Source organism: Pelophylax lessonae (assembly GCF_965119305.1).
Source record: "Pelophylax lessonae genome assembly, chromosome: 11".
Taxonomy (NCBI): domain Eukaryota; kingdom Metazoa; phylum Chordata; class Amphibia; order Anura; family Ranidae; genus Pelophylax; species Pelophylax lessonae.
The window spans coordinates 170,649,615-170,672,393 of NC_138778.1; the positions used below are offsets into that span (position 1 = coordinate 170,649,615).

At 43.0% G+C, this 22,779-nt stretch overlaps 1 protein-coding gene across 2 annotated transcripts in view; it reads right to left on the bottom strand.

Moving 5' to 3' along the window:
- The window catches only part of LOC309566676 (beta-1,4 N-acetylgalactosaminyltransferase 2-like), a gene marked incomplete at its 3' end in the record, with an annotated part of 194,633 nt that overhangs the window by 33,538 nt on the left and 138,316 nt on the right, over positions 1–22,779 (bottom strand). For both annotated transcript variants that reach the window (XM_082271931.1, XM_082271930.1), the window contains exon 6: positions 8,712–8,798. In XM_082271931.1, coding sequence (XP_082128057.1) covers positions 8,712–8,798 — 87 coding nt within the window. The remainder of the gene's footprint in view (positions 1–8,711; positions 8,799–22,779) is intronic.

Below are 22,779 nucleotides of genomic sequence, written 5' to 3' on the forward strand. Positions count from 1 at the left end.
AATAGGAAATATGATCAAAAAAAGTGTATGTATCTCGCACGTACACAACCACACTAGGCCCCAATTACTATTGTTTGTACCCCTAAAAGGCTAGATGAGGAGTAGGGGGAGTATGGAACAGGCAGCACCCTCAAACCTTCAGAAGTATGAGATGAACCCCAACAACTTGGAAAGGTGGATCTCTCTCACACGTACCAACACAGACTATCCCCCAATTTAACTGATCCCCAAAGGTTTTTGATTAAATAGCGGAATAGAAAATATGATCCCAAAAAAGTGTATGTATATCACACGTACACAACCACACTAGGCCCCAATTACTATTGTTTGTACCCCTAAAAGGCTAGGAGTAGGGGGGAGTATGGAACAGGCAGCACCCTCAAACCTTCAGAAGTATGAGATGAACCCCAACAACTTGGAAAGGTGGATCTCTCTCACACGTACCAACACAGACTATCCCCCAATTTAACTGATCCCCAGAGGTTTTTGATTAAATAGCGGAATAGAAAATATGATCCCAAAAAAGTGTATGTATATCACACGTACACAACCACACTAGGCCCCAATTACTATTGTTTGTACCCCTAAAAGGCTAGGAGTAGGGGGAGTATGGAACAGGCAGCACCCTCAAACCTTCAGAAGTATGAGATGAACCCCAACAACTTGGAAAGGTGGATCTCTCTCACACGTACCAACACAGACTATCCCCCAATTTAACTGATCCCCAAAGGTTTTTGATTAAATAGCGGAATAGAAAATATGATCCCAAAAAAGTGTATGTATATCACACGTACACAACCACACTAGGCCCCAATTACTATTGTTTGTACCCCTAAAAGGCTAGGAGTAGGGGGAGTATGGAACAGGCAGCACCCTCAAACCTTCAGAAGTATGAGATGAACCCCAACAACTTGGAAAGGTGGATCTCTCTCACACGTACCAACACAGACTATCCCCCAATTTAACTGATCCCCAGAGGTTTTTGATTAAATAGCGGAATAGAAAATATGATCCCAAAAAAGTGTATGTATATCACACGTACACAACCACACTAGGCCCCAATTACTATTGTTTGTACCCCTAAAAGGCTAGGAGTAGGGGGAGTATGGAACAGGCAGCACCCTCAAACCTTCAGAAGTATGAGATGAACCCCAACAACTTGGAAAGGTGGATCTCTCTCACACGTACCAACACAGACTATCCCCCAATTTAACTGATCCCCAGAGGTTTTTGATTAAATAGCGGAATAGAAAATATGATCCCAAAAAAGTGTATGTATATCACACGTACACAACCACACTAGGCCCCAATTACTATTGTTTGTACCCCTAAAAGGCTAGGAGTAGGGGGAGTATGGAACAGGCAGCACCCTCAAACCTTCAGAAGTATGAGATGAACCCCAACAACTTGGAAAGGTGGATCTCTCTCACACGTACCAACACAGACTATCCCCCAATTTAACTGATCCCCAGAGGTTTTTGATTAAATAGCGGAATAGAAAATATGATCCCAAAAAAGTGTATGTATATCACACGTACACAACCACACTAGGCCCCAATTACTATTGTTTGTACCCCTAAAAGGCTAGGAGTAGGGGGGAGTATGGAACAGGCAGCACCCTCAAACCTTCAGAAGTATGAGATGAACCCCAACAACTTGGAAAGGTGGATCTCTCTCACACGTACCAACACAGACTATCCCCCAATTTAACTGATCCTCAGAGGTTTTTGATTAAATAGCGGAATAGAAAATATGATCCCAAAAAAGTGTATGTATATCACACGTACACAACCACACTAGGCCCCAATTACTATTGTTTGTACCCCTAAAAGGCTAGGAGTAGGGGGGAGTATGGAACAGGCAGCACCCTCAAACCTTCAGAAGTATGAGATGAACCCCAACAACTTGGAAAGGTGGATCTCTCTCACACGTACCAACACAGACTATCCCCCAATTTAACTGATCCCCAGAGGTTTTTGATTAAATAGCGGAATAGAAAATATGATCCCAAAAAAGTGTATGTATATCACACGTACACAACCACACTAGGCCCCAATTACTATTGTTTGTACCCCTAAAAGGCTAGGAGTAGGGGGAGTATGGAACAGGCAGCACCCTCAAACCTTCAGAAGTATGAGATGAACCCCAACAACTTGGAAAGGTGGATCTCTCTCACACGTACCAACACAGACTATCCCCCAATTTAACTGATCCCCAGAGGTTTTTGATTAAATAGCGGAATAGAAAATATGATCCCAAAAAAGTGTATGTATATCACACGTACACAACCACACTAGGCCCCAATTACTATTGTTTGTACCCCTAAAAGGCTAGGAGTAGGGGGGAGTATGGAACAGGCAGCACCCTCAAACCTTCAGAAGTATGAGATGAACCCCAACAACTTGGAAAGGTGGATCTCTCTCACACGTACCAACACAGACTATCCCCCAATTTAACTGATCCCCAGAGGTTTTTGATTAAATAGCGGAATAGAAAATATGATCCCAAAAAAGTGTATGTATATCACACGTACACAACCACACTAGGCCCCAATTACTATTGTTTGTACCCCTAAAAGGCTAGGAGTAGGGGGGAGTATGGAACAGGCAGCACCCTCAAACCTTCAGAAGTATGAGATGAACCCCAACAACTTGGAAAGGTGGATCTCTCTCACACGTACCAACACAGACTATCCCCCAATTTAACTGATCCCCAGAGGTTTTTGATTAAATAGCGGAATAGAAAATATGATCCCAAAAAAGTGTATGTATATCACACGTACACAACCACACTAGGCCCCAATTACTATTGTTTGTACCCCTAAAAGGCTAGGAGTAGGGGGAGTATGGAACAGGCAGCACCCTCAAACCTTCAGAAGTATGAGATGAACCCCAACAACTTGGAAAGGTGGATCTCTCTCACACGTACCAACACAGACTATCCCCCAATTTAACTGATCCCCAGAGGTTTTTGATTAAATAGCGGAATAGAAAATATGATCCCAAAAAAGTGTATGTATATCACACGTACACAACCACACTAGGCCCCAATTACTATTGTTTGTACCCCTAAAAGGCTAGGAGTAGGGGGGAGTATGGAACAGGCAGCACCCTCAAACCTTCAGAAGTATGAGATGAACCCCAACAACTTGGAAAGGTGGATCTCTCTCACACGTACCAACACAGACTATCCCCCAATTTAACTGATCCCCAGAGGTTTTTGATTAAATAGCGGAATAGAAAATATGATCCCAAAAAAGTGTATGTATATCACACGTACACAACCACACTAGGCCCCAATTACTATTGTTTGTACCCCTAAAAGGCTAGGAGTAGGGGGGAGTATGGAACAGGCAGCACCCTCAAACCTTCAGAAGTATGAGATGAACCCCAACAACTTGGAAAGGTGGATCTCTCTCACACGTACCAACACAGACTATCCCCCAATTTAACTGATCCCCAGAGGTTTTTGATTAAATAGCGGAATAGAAAATATGATCCCAAAAAAGTGTATGTATATCACACGTACACAACCACACTAGGCCCCAATTACTATTGTTTGTACCCCTAAAAGGCTAGGAGTAGGGGGGAGTATGGAACAGGCAGCACCCTCAAACCTTCAGAAGTATGAGATGAACCCCAACAACTTGGAAAGGTGGATCTCTCTCACACGTACCAACACAGACTATCCCCCAATTTAACTGATCCCCAAAGGTTTTTGATTAAATAGCGGAATAGAAAATATGATCCCAAAAAAGTGTATGTATATCACACGTACACAACCACACTAGGCCCCAATTACTATTGTTTGTACCCCTAAAAGGCTAGATGAGGAGTAGGGGGAGTATGGAACAGGCAGCACCCTCAAACCTTCAGTATGAGATTGTGTTCACTGTACCCCACAAAGATTGAGTTCACTGCACCCCACAATGATTGTGTTCACTGCACCCCACAAAGATTGTGTTCACTGCACCTCACAAAGATTGTGTTCACTGTACCCCCCAAAGATTGTGTTCACTGCACCCCACAAAGATTCTGTTCACTGTACCCCACAAAGATTGTGTTCACTGCACCCCAAAAAGATTGTGTTCACTGCACCCCAAAAAGGATGTTGTTCACTGCACCCCAAAAAGGATTTTGTTCACTGCACCCCAAAAAGGATGTTGTTCACTCCACCCCAAAAAGATTGTGTTCACTGCACCCCACAAAGATTGTGTTCACTGCACCCCAAAAAGATTGTGTTCACTGCACCCCAAAAATGATTTTGTTCACTGCACCCCAAAAAGGATTTTGTTCACTGCACCCCAAAAAGGATGTTGTTCACTCCACCCCAAAAAGATTGTGTTCACTGCACCCCAAAAAGATTGTGTTCACTGCACCCCACAAAGGATTTTGTTCACTGCACCCCAAAAAGATTGTGTTCACTGCACCCCAAAAAGGATGTTGTTCACTGCACCCCAAAAAGGATTTTGTTCACTGCACCCCAAAAAGATTGTGTTCACTGCACCCCACAAAGGATTTTTTTCACTGCACCCCACAAAGATTGTGTTCACTGCACACCAAAAAGGATTGTGTTCACTGCACCCCAAAAAGATTTTGTTCACTGCACCCCAAAAAGATTGTGTTCACTGCAGCCCAAAAAGATTGTGTTCACTGCAGCCCAAAAAGATTGTGTTCACTGCAGCCCAAAAAGATTGTGTTCACTGCAGCCCAAAAAGATTGTGTTCACTGCAGCTCACACACAGAAAAATGGATGTGGATCACTGACACCTGCCTATCTCCAATCCCACACCACACAGCAATATCGATTGTAGTTTGTAGAACACAGTTTCCCTAAAATTCAGCAGACTCTGTCCCTAACAGGATTGAGAAGAGATCGTAGATCAGGATTGAGTGCAGATTCACCCCACCCCCCACACAGCAATATCGATTGTAGTTTGTAGAACACAGTTTCCCTAAAATTCAGCAGACTCTGTCCCTAACAGGATTGAGAAGAGATCGTAGATCAGGATTGAGTGCAGATTCACCCCACCCCCCACACAGCAATATCGATTGTAGTTTGTAGAAGACACTGACCCTATATAATTCAGCAGACTCTATCCCTAAAATGCCTACAACTCGCCCTGCCTAAACACTCCGACCTGTCCCTCAATTCTATCCGGACACAAATGGTTTTTTCCTGCCTATCTTTCCCTAATCAGCAGCCAGCACGTTGATGTGTGCTCTGTCCCTGAATCTAAGCAGCATAATGACGCCGCTGCGGCTGCCTCGAACTTATAAAGACTTGGTCACATGCTTCAGACGGCCAATCACAGCTACTGAGACATTTGCAGGCATGGCTGGGATGGCTTAAGGCACACCAGTTAAACGATTGTTGATTGGCTGTTGAAAGCCCGCCATGAAAAGAGCGCCAAAGCATGCAAAACCCGGAAATAAAACGACCGAACACGGATTTTTACCCGAACATACAGTAAAGTGTCCGTGTCCGTGTTCGGGTACAAAAAATCCAATTATTCGGTACGAACACGAATAATACAGTCCGTGTTCGCTCAACACTATCCAGGATATCCCTGTACTTGGCCGCATTCATCTTTCCCTCGATTGCAACCAGTTGTCCTGTCCCTGCAGCTGAAAAACACCCCCACAGCATGATGCTGCCACCACCATGCTTCACTGTTGGGACTGAATTGGACAGGTGATGAGCAGTGCCTGGTTTTCTCCACACATACCGCTTAGAATTAAGGCCAAAAAGTTCTATTTTGGTCTCATCAGACCAGAGAATCTTATTTGTCACCATCTTGGAGTCCTTCAGGTGTTTTTTTAGCAAACTCCATGCGGGCTTTCATGTGTCTTACACTGAGGAGAGGCTTCCGTCGGGCCACTCTGCCATAAAGCCCCGACTGATGGAGGGCTGCAGTGATGGTTGACTTTCTACAACTTTCTCCCATCTCCTGACTGCATCTCTGGAGCTCAGCCACAGTGATCTTTGTGTTCTTCTTTACCTCTCTCACCAAGGCTCTTCTCCCCCGATAGCTCAGTTTGGCCGGACGGCCAGCTCTAGGAAGAGTTCTGGTCGTCCCAAACGTCTTCCATTTGAGGATTATGGAGGCCACTGTGCTCTTAGGAACCTTAAGTGCAGCAGAAATCTTTTTGTAACCTTGGCCAGATCTGTGCCTTGCCACAGTTCTGTCTCTGAGCTTTTCAGGCAGTTCCTTTGACCTCATGATTCTCATTTGCTCTGACATGCATTGTGATCTGGAAGGTCTTATATAGACAGGTGTGTGGCTTTCCTAATCAAGTCCAATCAGTATAATCAAACACAGCTGGACTCAAATGAAGGTGTAGAACCATCTCAAGGATGATCAGAAGAAATTGAAAGCACCTGAGTTAAATATATGAGTGTCACAGCAAAGGGTCTGAATACTTAGGACCATGTGATATTTCAGTTTTTCTTTTTTAATAAATATGCAACAATGTCAACAATTCTGTGTTTTTCTGTCAGTATGGGGTGCTGTGTGTACATTCATGAGGAAGAAGAATGAACCTAAATGATTTTAGCAAATGGCTGCAATATAACAAAGAGTGAAAAATTTAAGGGGGTCTGAATACTTTCCGTACCCACTGTACATGGCATGGGGGGGCACTGGCTCTGCAGTACATACATGGCATGGGGGGGGCACTGGCTCTGCAGCACATACATGGCGGGGGGGCACTGGCTCTGCAGCACATACATGACATGGGGGGGCACTGGCTCTGCAGCACATACATAATGTATGTACGCAGAGACAGTGCCCCCTCCCATCCCAATGCACTGTCTCTGCGGCACATACATGGCATTGGCATGGGGTGGACTGTCTCTGCAGCACATACATGGCATGGGGGGGGGGCACTGGCTCTGCAGCACATACATGGCATGGGTGGGGCACTGGCTCTGCAGCACATACATAATGTATGTACGCAGAGACAGTGCCCCCTCCCATGCCAATGCACTGTCTCTGACAGTGCCCTTGCCCCCATGCCATGTATGTTCTGCACTGCAGTCAGAGACAGTGCCCCCCATGCCATGTATGATGCGTGGCATGGGGGCACTGTCTCTGACTGCAGCACATACATGGCATGGGGGGAGGGCACTGTCTCTGCAGCACATACATGGCATGGGAGGGGCACTGTCTCTGACTGCACTGTCTCCGATTGCAGAACATACATGGCTTTGCAGGACATACATAATGTATGTATGCAGAGACAGTGCCCCCTCCCATGCCAATGCACTGTCTCTGCGGCACATACATGGCATTGGCATGGGGGGACTGTCTCTGCAGCACATACATGGCATGGGGGGGGCACTGTCTCTGACTGCAGCACATTAAATTACATTTATTACATATAGATATTAAAGAGGTATTTTCCTCATCTGAAATCAGTATTCCTTTTGGATAATTAAACTTAAAACTCGCTGGAGGAAGGTAAATATCACTTGAAGACAAAACTGCACTTTCGTTAAAGGCGGGACCTAGGGAGGGGCCGGGGTGGTAACAGGGGTGGGGCTGGGGTGTGACCAGGGGCGGAGTTGGGCTGGGGCCACGGGTGGGGCTTAAGGGGCCCCGTCAGCTAGGCTGTATGGGGCCCCATGATTTCCATCAGCGGCCCTGTGTACACTACAGTATAAGCACGTGTGTTTTACTACGGTGATTGTAACTTATTTCTCTAATAAATCGATTCTCAAGTTACTACACCATGAGCTCTTTTTATTGATCTTTTTTGGATCCATACGCACTTTATTCTGGATCCCGCTGGTTTGGACTAAAAAATTAACCGGTATCTGAGGCTGTGTGATCCTCTTGAAATCACTGAACATGCTACTTCTGATCATTGTGGAAGCAATGATCCATTTGATGCGGTAAGAGGCAGTGTGTTCTGACTGTGGATGTCTATTCACATTGAATTACACACTGAGGTGGATAAGTCTGTTTTCAATTAGGATCCTATGGGACTTTCTAGATATTTTTAAGATATTAATTTCAAGTGCTGCATTTTTGCTTGTATTTTATTGTTATTTACCAGTATTTTTGTGTCAGCTGCTGTGTTTTATTTTACTTTATTTTATTCCAGAAGCGCGGGTTTAGTGTGTTTATATGGTGAGTGTATACGTCTCTACCTAAAGTCTTGGGTACTTTTCATTGAGCCTCGGTTCACATTTATGCGATGCGGGAAGGCTGCGAATCCGCAGCCTGTTCCCGCATCGCACACGCACCCCCGGCAGTTCACACTGCCATATGCGATACGCTGGGGGTGTCAATGTAGTGTTAACGACACCCCCAGTTTGATCGCATATCGCAGTGCGATCGTGCAGTTCGCACAGGATCGGATCGCACAAGTGCGAACCGCTGTGCGATCCGATCCTGATGCGGCTGCCAAAAAGGGTCCCTGTGCGTGTTTGCTGCGGCTGCGGTGCGAATTTAGCCATACAAACTGTATGGCTAAACTCGCACCGCACAGCCGATCGCATGTAATGTCGGAGCAGTGCGCTCCGACATTACATGCGAACCCCGCACACGCACAAGTGTGAACCGGGGCTGAATGTTAAAAGCTTATTATATAAGCCAACTTACAAATCACATGTATGGTCTCATTGCCTTATCATTCGTGTAAAGACATCCTAAAAATAGTTCTTGGCTGTAGTGCAGTCCACATAAAGCAGTTGCCTTTACTTACCCCTCCCTGGGTCATGTAAACGGGCTATTGGTGGTTGTCGGATTGAAACTGGGATTTGAGCCAAGTATTGGTTCAAAGAAAATTTTACTGTAATGAAAATAAAATAAGAATGATTAAAAAATAAGTCACATGTTATCTCTGACGAAAGAGCTTCTCCCTTATTCCCTTCCGTCTGCAGCAGTCTGCAGTGCAGTGCCAGTGGTTTTGTGAGTTGTAGGGGGGAGAGAGAAATTATTCATTTCTAATTAACCTCTTTAAGACCGGAAGGATTTGCCCCCTTAATGACCAGGCCCCATTTTGCGATTCGGCACGGTGTTATTTTAATGGACAATTGCGCGGTTGTGCGACGTTGTACCCAAACAAGATTGACGCCTTTTTTTTCCCACAAATAGAGCTTTCCTTTGGTGGTATTTGATCACCTGTGCGATTTTTATATTTTGCCCTATAAACAAAAATAATAAGCGACAATTTTGAAAAAAAAAAAAAAAAAAAAAAAACTGAATTTTTCACATTCTGCTATATAACATTCTAAAAAAAAAAAAAAATTTTATTTTAACATTTTAGGCCAATTTGTTTTCTGGTGGACAAAAATTGCAGCGCTGCTTCAAGATCTGTGTTATCTGTCATAAATCAATAAATAAATAATTTGTGCAAAACTGTGCAGAGATTTATAAGCTGTGCAAAAAAGCAAATAAATAAATAACTTTATGGAAAAGTGCTATAAAAGTATCACAAATGTCCATAAAACCAGTCCTTTAAAAATCAAGATCAAAAGTGCTTGGTGCTTATTCCGTGTTTGCTTGCGGGGTCACCCCCTATGGGATTCTACTTACCACAATGTGGTTAAACAAAAGGCATGGAATGTAGATTGTATTATCCTTAGACTTCATATGGACTGTTTTGATGATGTCGGAAAAGATCCTTTAAAGAGGTGGTGTTTCTGAGTTTCCTCATAAAAAAGAAGCTTTATATAGTGAAGATCGTTTAAAACTTAACGTTTATTATATAAAGCAAAGGGAATACTCACAAACATGTTAAAATCATAAGCATAGAGCTTGGCCCGGTGGTCAGCTGCTTCCGCAGCGTGCGCCTCACTGGCCGGAAATGATGTGGCAATCTGCTCGACCAATGGCTAGACGCGTTTCGCTGTCAATCACAGCGTCCTCTGTAGCTAGCAAGTCGAGCGTGCCACTGTGCTATAAATACATCATTGCTGTGCCTTACTTCCGGTTACTATGTGCTCAATTACGATCGCTTCATTAAATGTTTAACTACATAGCTAATACATATGGGCTAAATGCTGAATACAGTGCAGAGTCTAGCTGCCGATTTTGGTTAAATTATTACATATTCTACTGATAATTTATGAAATGACCGGAGTGTGCAGCTGAACCGCTTACGATCGCCCTCTACTGGCTGATACGATCAATTGATTCTTGCAAATTGAATAAGCATAGGGCCATACACAATCCAATCATGCCAAAACGATCAGATTCACTACAATTTCATTCTACAAGGCTGATATGTTTACATCTAAACAAAATTACAGATATATACTATAAATTGCATTCATGAACTTATTTAAAATCAAGCTACTAAAAATTTCATATAGTTAATAAATAAAAAATGTAAAAATTATTAAAAATATTAAAAATCATTAATGAAACAATTTATGTCAATTTCCACGTTAAGTCCTCTAGGTGTCATACTGCCTAGTTTATGGATCCACCAGGTCTCGTTCTGGGAGATGGCTTTCTTCATGTTAGTGCCTCTCCAATGTTTTTCAATGGTGTCTATACCGCAAAACTTTAATTTACTTGGATCCTTATTGTGAACATTTCTCAAATGGTTTGATAGGCTATGTTTTTTAAAACCTTTTTTTATATTTGCAATATGCTCTCTTAACCTTACTCGTAGCTCTCTAGTCGTACGACCTATATATTGGAGTCCACATTCACATTCCAATAAATAGGTGACGTGTGAGCTTCTGCATGTTATGAATTTGTCTATTTTGAATTGTTGTCCAGTGACTGTGGATTTGAAGTGTGTCTCTTTTCTTGATTTATTATTCTTTTTACAGGTGCGGCATATAACGCAGTTGCCACATCTATAGTAACCTTTTTGGTCGAGAAATGTAACCGTTTTTTTGGGGGGGTCTGGAACATTTTTAGCTAACTTATCTTTTAAAATTGGTGGTCTACGATAAATAGTGTTTTTTTTGGCAAAATCTTGTTAAAAGTCGGATCTCTTCTTAAAATGGGCCAGTGAGCTTTAAAAATCTTTTCCAATTGTTTGTACTGTCGGTTGAAGTCTGTACAGAAGGCTGTTTCATAAGGTTTTTTTACTCGGTTGCAATAATTCCTTTCTATCCATATTTCTGACTTTTTGTTGTATTTGGTGCAAGGACGACGATTTATAGCCTTTATCTTTAAATCTTTCTATCAATAGATTTAATTGTTCAAGGTAATCTTGTTCCGACCGACAATTTCTTTTGATTCTGAGAAGCTGTCCTTTGGGTACCGCAGACAGCCATTTAGGGTGATGGTTACTATTGATAGGAATGTAACTATTCCTGTCGGTACTCTTAAAATATGTTTTTGTGGACATAGGATTGCTAGTTTTGAAGATAGTCAGGTCTAAATAATTGATTTCACTCTCATTGATATTTGCCGTAAAAGAAATCTGGTATCTGTTGGCATTCATCTGTGCTATGTATTCTGCCAGGGATTCTTGTGAACCTTCCCATATAATTAAAATATCGTCTATATACCTTTTAAAGCCTCGTAATTGGGGGTGGGGTTGTTAAAAATGTACTGCGCTTCCCACTTGTTCATAAAAATGTTTGTCACTGTGGGTGCGTACTTGGCCCCCATAGCTACGCCTTTTACCTGTTTAAAAAAGTGCTTGCAGTGCCAAAAATAATTATTAAACATTGCCAACTCTAAAATATCTAGTATAAAATCAATTTGGGACGGAGGTAATCGCTTATCTTCCTTCAGGGCCCATTTGACTGCTGCCATTGCATCTTTTTGCTTAATATTTGTGTAAAGTGAATTTACATCCACACTTGCAAAAATCGTATTTTCTTTTGTAGTTATGTTTTCAATATAATTTAATACGTCTTTACTAGTGTTGAGCGAACACGGACTGTATTCGTGTTCGTACCGAATAATTGGATTTTTTTTACCCGAACACGGACACGGACACTTTACTGTATGTTCGGGTAAAAATCCGTGTTCGGTCGTTTTATTTCCGGGTTTTGCATGCTTTGGCGCTCTTTTCATGGCGGGCTTTCAACAGCCAATCAACAATCGTTTAACTGGTGTGCCTTAAGCCATCCCAGCCATGCCTGCAAATGTCTTAGTAGCTGTGATTGGCCGTCTGAAGCATGTGACCAAGTCTTTATAAGTTCGAGGCAGCCGCCGCAGCAGCGTCATTCTGCTGCTTAGCTAAGGGACAGAGCACACATCAATGTGCTGGCTGCTGATTAGGGAAAGATAAGCAGGAAAAAACCATTTGTGTCCGGATAGAATTGAGGGACAGGTCGGAGTGTTTAGGCAGGGCGAGTTGTAGGCATTTTAGGGATAGAGTCTGCTGAATTATAGGGTCAGTGTCTTCTACAAACTACAATCGATATTGCTGTGTGGGGGGTGGGGTGAATCTGCACTCAATCCTGATCTACGATCTCTTCTCAATCCTGTTAGGGACAGAGTCTGCTGAATTTTAGGGAAACTGTGTTCTACAAACTACAATCGATATTGCTGTGTGGTGTGGGATTGGAGATAGGCAGGTGTCAGTGATCCACATCCATTTTTCTGTGTGTGAGCTGCAGTGAACACAATCTTTTTGGGCTGCAGTGAACACAATCTTTTTGGGCTGCAGTGAACACAATCTTTTTGGGCTGCAGTGAACACAATCTTTTTGGGCTGCAGTGAACACAATCTTTTTGGGGTGCAGTGAACAAAATCTTTTTGGGGTGCAGTGAACACAATCCTTTTTGGTGTGCAGTGAACACAATCTTTGTGGGGTGCAGTGAACAAAATCCTTTGTGGGGTGCAGTGAACACAATCTTTTTGGGGTGCAGTGAACAAAATCCTTTTTGGGGTGCAGTGAACACAATCTTTTTGGGGTGCAGTGAACAAAATCCTTTGTGGGGTGCAGTGAACACAATCTTTTTGGGGTGCAGTGAACACAATCTTTTTGGGGTGGAGTGAACAACATCCTTTTTGGGGTGCAGTGAACAAAATCCTTTTTGGGGTGCAGTGAACAAAATCATTTTTGGGGTGCAGTGAACACAATCTTTTTGGGGTGCAGTGAACACAATCTTTGTGGGGTGCAGTGAACACAATCTTTTTGGGGTGGAGTGAACAACATCCTTTTTGGGGTGCAGTGAACAACATCCTTTTTGGGGTGCAGTGAACACAATCTTTTTGGGGTGCAGTGAACACAATCTTTGTGGGGTACAGTGAACAGAATCTTTGTGGGGTGCAGTGAACACAATCTTTGGGGGGTACAGTGAACACAATCTTTTTGGGGTGCAGTGAACACAATCTTTGTGGGATGCAGTGAACACAATCTTTTTGGGGTGGAGTGAACAAAATCATTTTTGGGGTGCAGTGAACAACATCCTTTTTGGGGTGCAGTGATCAAAATCCTTTTTGGGGTGCAGTGAACACAATCTTTTTGGGGTGCAGTGAACAAAATCCTTTGTGGGGTGCAGTGAACAGAATCTTTGTGGGGTGCAGTGAACACAATCTTTGGGGGGGTACAGTGAACACAATCTTTTTGGGGTGCAGTGAACACAATCTTTGTGGGGTACAGTGAACAGAATCTTTGTGGGGTGCAGTGAACACAATCTTTGGGGGGTACAGTGAACACAATCTTTTTGGGGTGCAGTGAACACAATCTTTGGGGGGTACAGTGAACACAATCTTTTTGGGGTGCAGTGAACACAATCTTTGTGGGGTGCAGTGAACACAATCTTTGGGGGGGTACAGTGAACACAATCTTTTTGGGGTGCAGTGAACAACATCCTTTTAGGGTGCAGTGAACACAATCTTTGTGGGGTGCAGTGAACAACATCCTTTTAGGGTGCAGTGAACACAATCTTTGTGGGGTACAGTGAACAGAATCTTTGTGGGGTGCAGTGAACACAATCTTTGGGGGGTACAGTGAACACAATCTTTGTGAGGTGCAGTGAACACAATCTTTGTGGGGTGCAGTGAACACAATCATTGTGGGGTGCAGTGAACTCAATCTTTGTGGGGTACAGTGAACACAATCTCATACTTCTGAAGATTTGAGGGTGCTGCCTGTTCCATACTCCCCCTACTCCTCATCTAGCCTTTTAGGGGTACAAACAATAGTAATTGGGGCCTAGTGTGGTTGTGTACGTGTGATATACATACACTTTTTTTGGATCATATTTTCTATTCCGCTATTTAATCAAAAACCTTTGGGGATCAGTTAAATTGGGGGATAGTCTGTGTTGGTACGTGTGAGAGAGATCCACCTTTCCAAGTTGTTGGGGTTCATCTCATACTTCTGAAGGTTTGAGGGTGCTGCCTGTTCCATACTCCCCCTACTCCTAGCCTTTTAGGGGTACAAACAATAGTAATTGGGGCCTAGTGTGGTTGTGTACGTGTGATATACATACACTTTTTTTGGATCATATTTTCTATTCCGCTATTTAATCAAAAACCTTTGGGGATCAGTTAAATTGGGGGATAGTCTGTGTTGGTACGTGTGAGAGAGATCCACCTTTCCAAGTTGTTGGGGTTCATCTCATACTTCTGAAGGTTTGAGGGTGCTGCCTGTTCCATACCCCCCCTACTCCTCATCTAGCCTTTTAGGGGTACAAACAATAGTAATTGGGGCCTAGTGTGGTTGTGTACGTGTGATATACATACACTTTTTTTGGATCATATTTTCTATTCCGCTATTTAATCAAAAACCTTTGGGGATCAGTTAAATTGGGGGATAGTCTGTGTTGGTACGTGTGAGAGAGATCCACCTTTCCAAGTTTTTGGGGTTCATCTCATACTTCTGAAGATTTGAGGGTGCTGCCTGTTCCATACCCCCCCTACTCCTCATCTAGCCTTTTAGGGGTACAAACAATAGTAATTGGGGCCTAGTGTGGTTGTGTACGTGTGATATACATACACTTTTTTTGGATCATATTTTCTATTCCGCTATTTAATCAAAAACCTTTGGGGATCAGTTAAATTGGGGGATAGTCTGTGTTGGTACGTGTGAGAGAGATCCACCTTTCCAAGTTGTTGGGGTTCATCTCATACTTCTGAAGGTTTGAGGGTGCTGCCTGTTCCATACTCCCCCTACTCCTAGCCTTTTAGGGGTACAAACAATAGTAATTGGGGCCTAGTGTGGTTGTGTACGTGTGATATACATAGACTTTTTTTGGATCATATTTTCTATTCCGCTATTTAATCAAAAACCTTTGGGGATCAGTTAAATTGGGGGATAGTCTGTGTTGGTACGTGTGAGAGAGATCCACCTTTCCAAGTTGTTGGGGTTCATCTCATACTTCTGAAGGTTTGAGGGTGCTGCCTGTTCCATACTCCCCCTACTCCTCATCTAGCCTTTTAGGGGTACAAACAATAGTAATTGGGGCCCAGTGTGGTTGTGTACGTGTGATATACATACACTTTTTTTGGATCATATTTTCTATTCCGCTATTTAATCAAAAACCTTTGGGGATCAGTTAAATTGGGGGATAGTCTGTGTTGGTACGTGTGAGAGAGATCCACCTTTCCAAGTTGTTGGGGTTCATCTCATACTTCTGAAGGTTTGAGGGTGCTGCCTGTTCCATACCCCCCCTACTCCTCATCTAGCCTTTTAGGGGTACAAACAATAGTAATTGGGGCCTAGTGTGGTTGTGTACGTGTGATATACATACACTTTTTTTGGATCATATTTTCTATTCCGCTATTTAATCAAAAACCTTTGGGGATCAGTTAAATTGGGGGATAGTCTGTGTTGGTACGTGTGAGAGAGATCCACCTTTCCAAGTTGTTGGGGTTCATCTCATACTTCTGAAGGTTTGAGGGTGCTGCCTGTTCCATACTCCCCCTACTCCTCATCTAGCCTTTTAGGGGTACAAACAATAGTAATTGGGGCCCAGTGTGGTTGTGTACGTGTGATATACATACACTTTTTTTGGATCATATTTTCTATTCCGCTATTTAATCAAAAACCTTTGGGGATCAGTTAAATTGGGGGATAGTCTGTGTTGGTACGTGTGAGAGAGATCCACCTTTCCAAGTTGTTGGGGTTCATCTCATACTTCTGAAGGTTTGAGGGTGCTGCCTGTTCCATACCCCCCCTACTCCTCATCTAGCCTTTTAGGGGTACAAACAATAGTAATTGGGGCCTAGTGTGGTTGTGTACGTGTGATATACATACACTTTTTTTGGATCATATTTTCTATTCCGCTATTTAATCAAAAACCTTTGGGGATCAGTTAAATTGGGGGATAGTCTGTGTTGGTACGTGTGAGAGAGATCCACCTTTCCAAGTTGTTGGGGTTCATCTCATACTTCTGAAGGTTTGAGGGTGCTGCCTGTTCCATACTCCCCCTACTCCTCATCTAGCCTTTTAGGGGTACAAACAATAGTAATTGGGGCCCAGTGTGGTTGTGTACGTGTGATATACATACACTTTTTTTGGATCATATTTTCTATTCCGCTATTTAATTTAACTGGGCCTCCATGCGAGACCTGTGTGCCTTGTTGCGCTGTTTTGAGTACTCCACCAACATGGCCAGTGGCAATGACGCCGTTCTCAGCTTAACTATCCCACTTCTATGCCTCCTTGAAAAAACAATTCGGGCGATGATGGAAGAGGATGTGGCACAGGATGAGGAGGAGGAGGAGGATGAAGAGGTAACATTTCCAAGGCTTTCAGGGCAGTCATTCGCAAGGGGCTCCGAGGGTGGGTTCCTGCACACGCAAACGCCAGGGACGCAATTGTCCAGCAGGGGCACAGTTCTGGAGGATGAGGAGGATGAGGAGGAGGAGGAGCTGGAGGAGGAGATGGAACCATGTTCACAGCAGGGTGGCACCCAGGCCAGCTCATGGCCATCACTGGTGCGTGGCTGGGGGGATACAGAGGACACGGACGATACACCTCCCACAGAGGACAGCCTTTCGTTGCCTCTGGGCAGCCTGGCACACATGAGCGATTACATGCTGCAGTGTCTCCACAACGACCGCCGAGTTGCCCACATTCTAACTTGTGCTGATTACTGGGTGGCCACGCTGCTGGATCCCCGTTACAAGGACAACGTACCGTCCTTAATTCACTCACTGGAGCGCGATCTCAAGATGCGCGAGTACAAGCGCACGCTGGTAGACGCCATGCTGCTGGCATTCCCATCTGACAGCGGGGCCACAGTGGAAGCACAAGGCAGAGGAGGAGGAGGAGGAGGTCGCCAATGCAACCAGGGCACCGCCAGCACCTCAGAAGGCAGGGTTAGCATGGCCGAAATGTGGAAAAGCTTTGTCAGCACGCCACAACAAACAGCAGCACCAGCAGCTCAGATGGAACGTCTTAGCAGGAGGCAGCATTTTACCAACATGGTGGAGCAGTATGTGTGCACACGCCTACATGTAGTGAATGACGGGTCTGCCCCCTTCAACTTCTGGGTCTCCAAATTGGGCACATGGCCTGAGCTTGCCCTTTACGCCTTGGAGGTGCTGGCGTGCCCTGCAGCCAGTGTATTATCTGAACGGGTATTTAGCACGGCTGGGGGCGTTATAACAGACAAGCGCAGCTGCCTGTCCAGAGACAATGTGGACAAGCTCACGTTCATTAAAATGAACCAGGCATGGATCCCACGGGACTTTTCCGTACCTTATGCAGAATAGCAATGGATACCGACCTTACCCACCCATTGTTCCATTTTTGCTCTTTCTCACTCTTTTGGGGTGTACCCTCATTTAAAATTTTTGAAAAGAAGCAGTGTTGGCTACCTCGTCCTCCTCCTCAGGGCCAGATTAATGTAGGGGCTATTGGAGCTGCAGCTCCAGGCCCCTACCTTTTATATAGGCCCCGGGTTGGCCATATTCACTGTTACCGCTCTTCTGTCACTTGTAAACACAGAAGTCTGGCTTCTATGCTCGCTTCCCCAGGCAGCACCCTCAGAACCTCCCCACACAGCGTGAAGGCCGGACAAGGAGGGACAGTTGGCGATGCATGGATGTGTTTATGGGCTTCAGAGACAGCATCCCATGTTGAATTAGGCATGCATGGCTGCACCCTTCCTCCTCTGGGTGCATGGCAAGGCACGGCCCTTAAGGCCCTTCAAAATCCTCAGCACCAAGCCCATGATGCTGTTAATCCGGCCCTGGTCCTCCTCCACCGCCGCTTCCACCTACACCGCCCATAGGTGTGCGCAGCCTATTGCATTAAGGTGTGCACCCCAAAGTTGAAATACACATGCATGTGTTTGCCAGCAGGGAGAGTAATGTATCGGGGCCATGTACCTGTAGGCAAGGAGAAATAGAGCAGAGCAGGTCCCAGGGAGATCTTTCCCATCTCCTCACTGGCAATGCTATGTGCCCTAGGTGATTAGGGTGTGCCCAGGCACACCCAGCACACCCTGTGCGCACGCCTATGTCACCGCCACATCCACCACCACCTCAACCTCCCTCCTACTCCATATGGGCCTCGTCCTTCAGAGATGAAGAAGAACATTGTTTTATTTTTCTGTTTTTTTTTGTTGTTTTAAGTTATTTCCCTATCCACATTTGTTTGCAGAGCACTTGCCATGCTCTTAATTACGTTTTGCTGCCATTTGCAGCACTCTAGCCCTTTCCTTTGGTGTTTTAGAGCCATTTTAGTGCCTTAAAGTTCGGGTCCCCATTGACTTCAATGGGGTTCGGTGTCCGGGAAAAGTTCGGTAAAAGTCCGGGACACGGACCCGGACTTTTTTTTAAAGTTCGGCCGAACCCGTCGAACACGGACATCTAGGTGTCCGCTCAACCCTAGTCTTTACTATCTTTGAGGTAGGATGTTGTTTTTTGTGCTACCGGCTGGAGGTGGTAGTCAATGTATTCGCCTACTCTTGAAAAGATGGATTCTATTCCATTAATGATGGGGCGTCCTGGGGGATTCACCAGATTCTTATGTATTTTTGGTACCTGGTATATAATTGGAGGGGAAACAGAGGGAGAGAGTCCTATTGGGGTCCTCCAAGAGGCAACCCTTATTATTGGAAACCCAGGGGCCAACACCAGGGACCCCCTGTATATCAGGGACCACCCGATTACCCGCAGCACACCGAAAGAAAAGAGGATGCAGAGGGGGGAAAAGGAAAAAGAAAGTGAGTCAACTAGGATCAGGGATATACAATTTGAGCAGCGTGACTTTCAATGATGAGGAATTGCGAATCCTCGATTTGGGTCTCAAGTTTGCTCCCCCTAAAAACATAAACAAGTTCCAAGCATTCATTGACTTACAAAAGTTCGTGAGAACTTTGAATATTAAAAAGTTTTATGCAAACAAGACAGATGGCACGAATGAAACAATTGATACATCACAAACAAAATTCACACATAGTAACCTTAAAAACAAGTCCACGTTCAATCCGAAACCTAACAATCAAAGCGTTGATGTTTTTAAGCTTATGGTACAGCAAGACATTGAAAAGATTTACACACACCCAGTCCCAGGAAGTAAGAAATTACAACAAAACATAGAATCACTGGAAAAAAAGAAAAATATAATAATTCGACCTGCGGACAAAGGGGGAGGAATTGTTATTTTAGATAAAGATCAATACATGGAAGAGTTGGATCGAATAGTTCATGACAGTGAGACATATGAAAAGCTGAAAACCAACCCACTAAACAAACTCAAAGCCAAATTAACTAAAATAATCAAAAAAGCTTATAAGGACGATATTCTAAATAAAAAAGAAATGAGGTATTTGGTGCCTGATGCACCAAAAATGCCAATTATATACCAGGTACCAAAAATACATAAGAATCTGGTGAAACCCCCAGGACGCCCCATCATTAATGGAATAGAAGCCATCTTTTCAAGAGTAGGCGAATACATTGACTACCACCTCCAGCCGTTAGCACAAAAAACAACATCCTACCTCAAAGATAGTAAAGACGTATTAAATTATATTGAAAACATAACTACAACAGAAAATACGATTTTTGCAAGTGTGGATGTAAATTCACTTTACACAAATATTAAGCAAAAAGATGCAATGGCAGCAGTCAAATGGGCCCTGAAGGAAGATAAGCGATTACCTCCGTCCCAAATTGATTTTATACTAGATATTTTAGAGTTGGCAATGTGCAATAATTATTTTTGGCACTGCAAGCACTTTTTTAAACAGGTAAAAGGCGTAGCTATGGGGGCCAAGTACGCACCCACAGTAGCAAACATTTTTATGAACAAGTGGGAAGCGCAGTACATTTTTAACAACCCCCACCCCCAATTACGAGGTTTTAAAAGGTATATAGACGATATTTTAATTATATGGGAAGGTTCACAAGAATCCCTGGCAGAATACATAGCACAGATGAATGCCAACAGATACCAGATTTCTTTTACGGCAAATATCAATGAGAGTGAAATCAATTATTTAGACCTGACTATCTTCAAAACTAGCAATCCTATGTCCACAAAAACATATTTTAAGAGTACCGACAGGAATAGTTACATTCCTATCAATAGTAACCATCACCCTAAATGGCTGTCTGCGGTACCCAAAGGACAGCTTCTCAGAATCAAAAGAAATTGTCGGTCGGAACAAGATTACCTTGAACAATCCAATCTATTGATAGAAAGATTTAAAGATAAAGGCTATAAATCGTCGTCCTTGCATCAAATACAACAAAAAGTCAGAAATATGGATAGAAAGGAATTATTGCAACCGAGTAAAAAAACAAAAAAACCTTATGAAACAGCCTTCTGTACAGACTTCAACCGACAGTACAAACAATTGGAAAAGATTTTTAAAGCTCACTGGCCCATTTTAAGAAGAGATCCGACTTTTAACAAGATTTTACCAAAAAAAAAAAAACACAATTTATTTATCGTAGACCACCAATTTTAAAAGATAAGTTAGCTAAAAATGTTCCAGACCCCCCCAAAAAAACGGTTACATTTCTCGACCAAAAAGGTTACTATAGATGTGGCAACTGCGTTATATGCCGCACCTGTAAAAAGAATAATAAATCAAGAAAAGAGACACACTTCAAATCCACAGTCACTGGACAACAATTCAAAATAGACAAATTCATAACATGCAGAAGCTCACACATCACCTATTTATTGGAATGTGAATGTGGACTCCAATATATAGGTCGTACGACTAGAGAGCTACAAGTAAGGTTAAGAGAGCATATTGCAAATATAAAAAAAGGTTTCAAAAAACATAGCCTATCAAACCATTTGAGAAATGTTCACAATAAGGATCCAAGTAAATTAAAGTTTTGCGGTATAGACACCATTGAAAAACATTGGAAAGGCACTAACATGAAGAAAGCCATCTCCCAGAACGAGACCTGGTGGATCCATAAACTAGGCAGTATGACACCTAGAGGACTTAACGTGGAAATTGACATAAATTGTTTCATTAATGATTTTTAATATTTTTAATAATTTTTACATTTTTTATTTATTTATTAACTATATGAAATTTTTAGTAGCTTGATTTTAAATAAGTTCATGAATGCAATTTATAGTACTGTATTTTCTGGCGTATAAGACTACTTTTGAACCTCAAAAAAATCCCCCAAAAATGGGGGGTCGTCTTATACGCCGAGTATAATATCTCCAAGGTAACCTAAGTATAAGTATTACCGGTAGATGAAAATTAGGGGGGTCGTCTTATACGCCCAGTCGTCTTATACGCCGGAAAATAGGGTATATATCTGTAATTTTGTTTAGATGTAAACACATCAGCCTTGTATAATGAAATTGTAGTGAATCTGATCGTTTTGGCATGATTGGATTGTGTATGGCCCTATGCTTATTCAATTTGCAAGAATCAATTGATCGTATCAGCCAGTAGAGGGCGATCGTAAGCGGTTCAACTGCACACTCGGGTCATTTCATAAATTATCAGTAGAATATGTAATAATTTAACCATAATCGGCAGCTAGACTCTGCACTGTATTCAGCATTTAGCCCATATGTATTAGCTATGTAGTTAAACATTTAATTGAGCACATAGTAACCGGAAGGCACAGCAATGATGTATTTATAGCACAGTGGCACGCTCGACTTGCTAGCTACAGAGGACGCTGTGATTGACAGCGAAACGCGTCTAGCCATTGGTCGAGCGGATTGCCACGTCATTTCCGGCCGGTGAGGCGCACGCTGCGGAAGCAGCTGACCACCGGGCCGAGCTCTATGCTTATGATTTTAACATGTTTGTGAGTATTCCCTTTGCTTTATATAATAAACGTTAAGTTTTAAACGATCTTCACTATATAAAGCTTCTTTTTTATGAGGAAACTCAGGAACACCACCTCTTTAAAGGATCTTTTCCGACATCATCAAAACAGTCCATATGAAGTCTAAGGATAATACAATCTACATTCCATGCCTTTGTTTAACCACATTGTGGTAAGTAGAATCACATAGGGGGTGACCCCGCAAGCAAGCACGGAATAAGCACCAAGCACTTTTGATCTTGATTTTTAAAGGACTGGTTTTATGGACATTTGTGATACACTTTTATAGCACTTTTCCATAAAGTTATTTATTTATTTGCTTTTTTGCACAGCTTATAAATCTCTGCACAGTTTTGCACAAATTATTTATTTATTGATTTATGACAGATAACACAGATGTTGAAGCAGCGCTGCAATTTTTGTCCACCACTTCTAAAAAGCACTGGCACTTTTTCACTGCAGCAGGCAGCTTACACAGATCCACTTTATTTAATTATTTAACAATTAATTTATTATCTACCACAAGCGCGAGGTTATTCATACTTACAATTTGTTTTCTACTACATATTTTTGGTAAAAAAAAAAAAATTGCAATAAGCGTATTTTGATTGGTTTGCGCAAAAGTTATC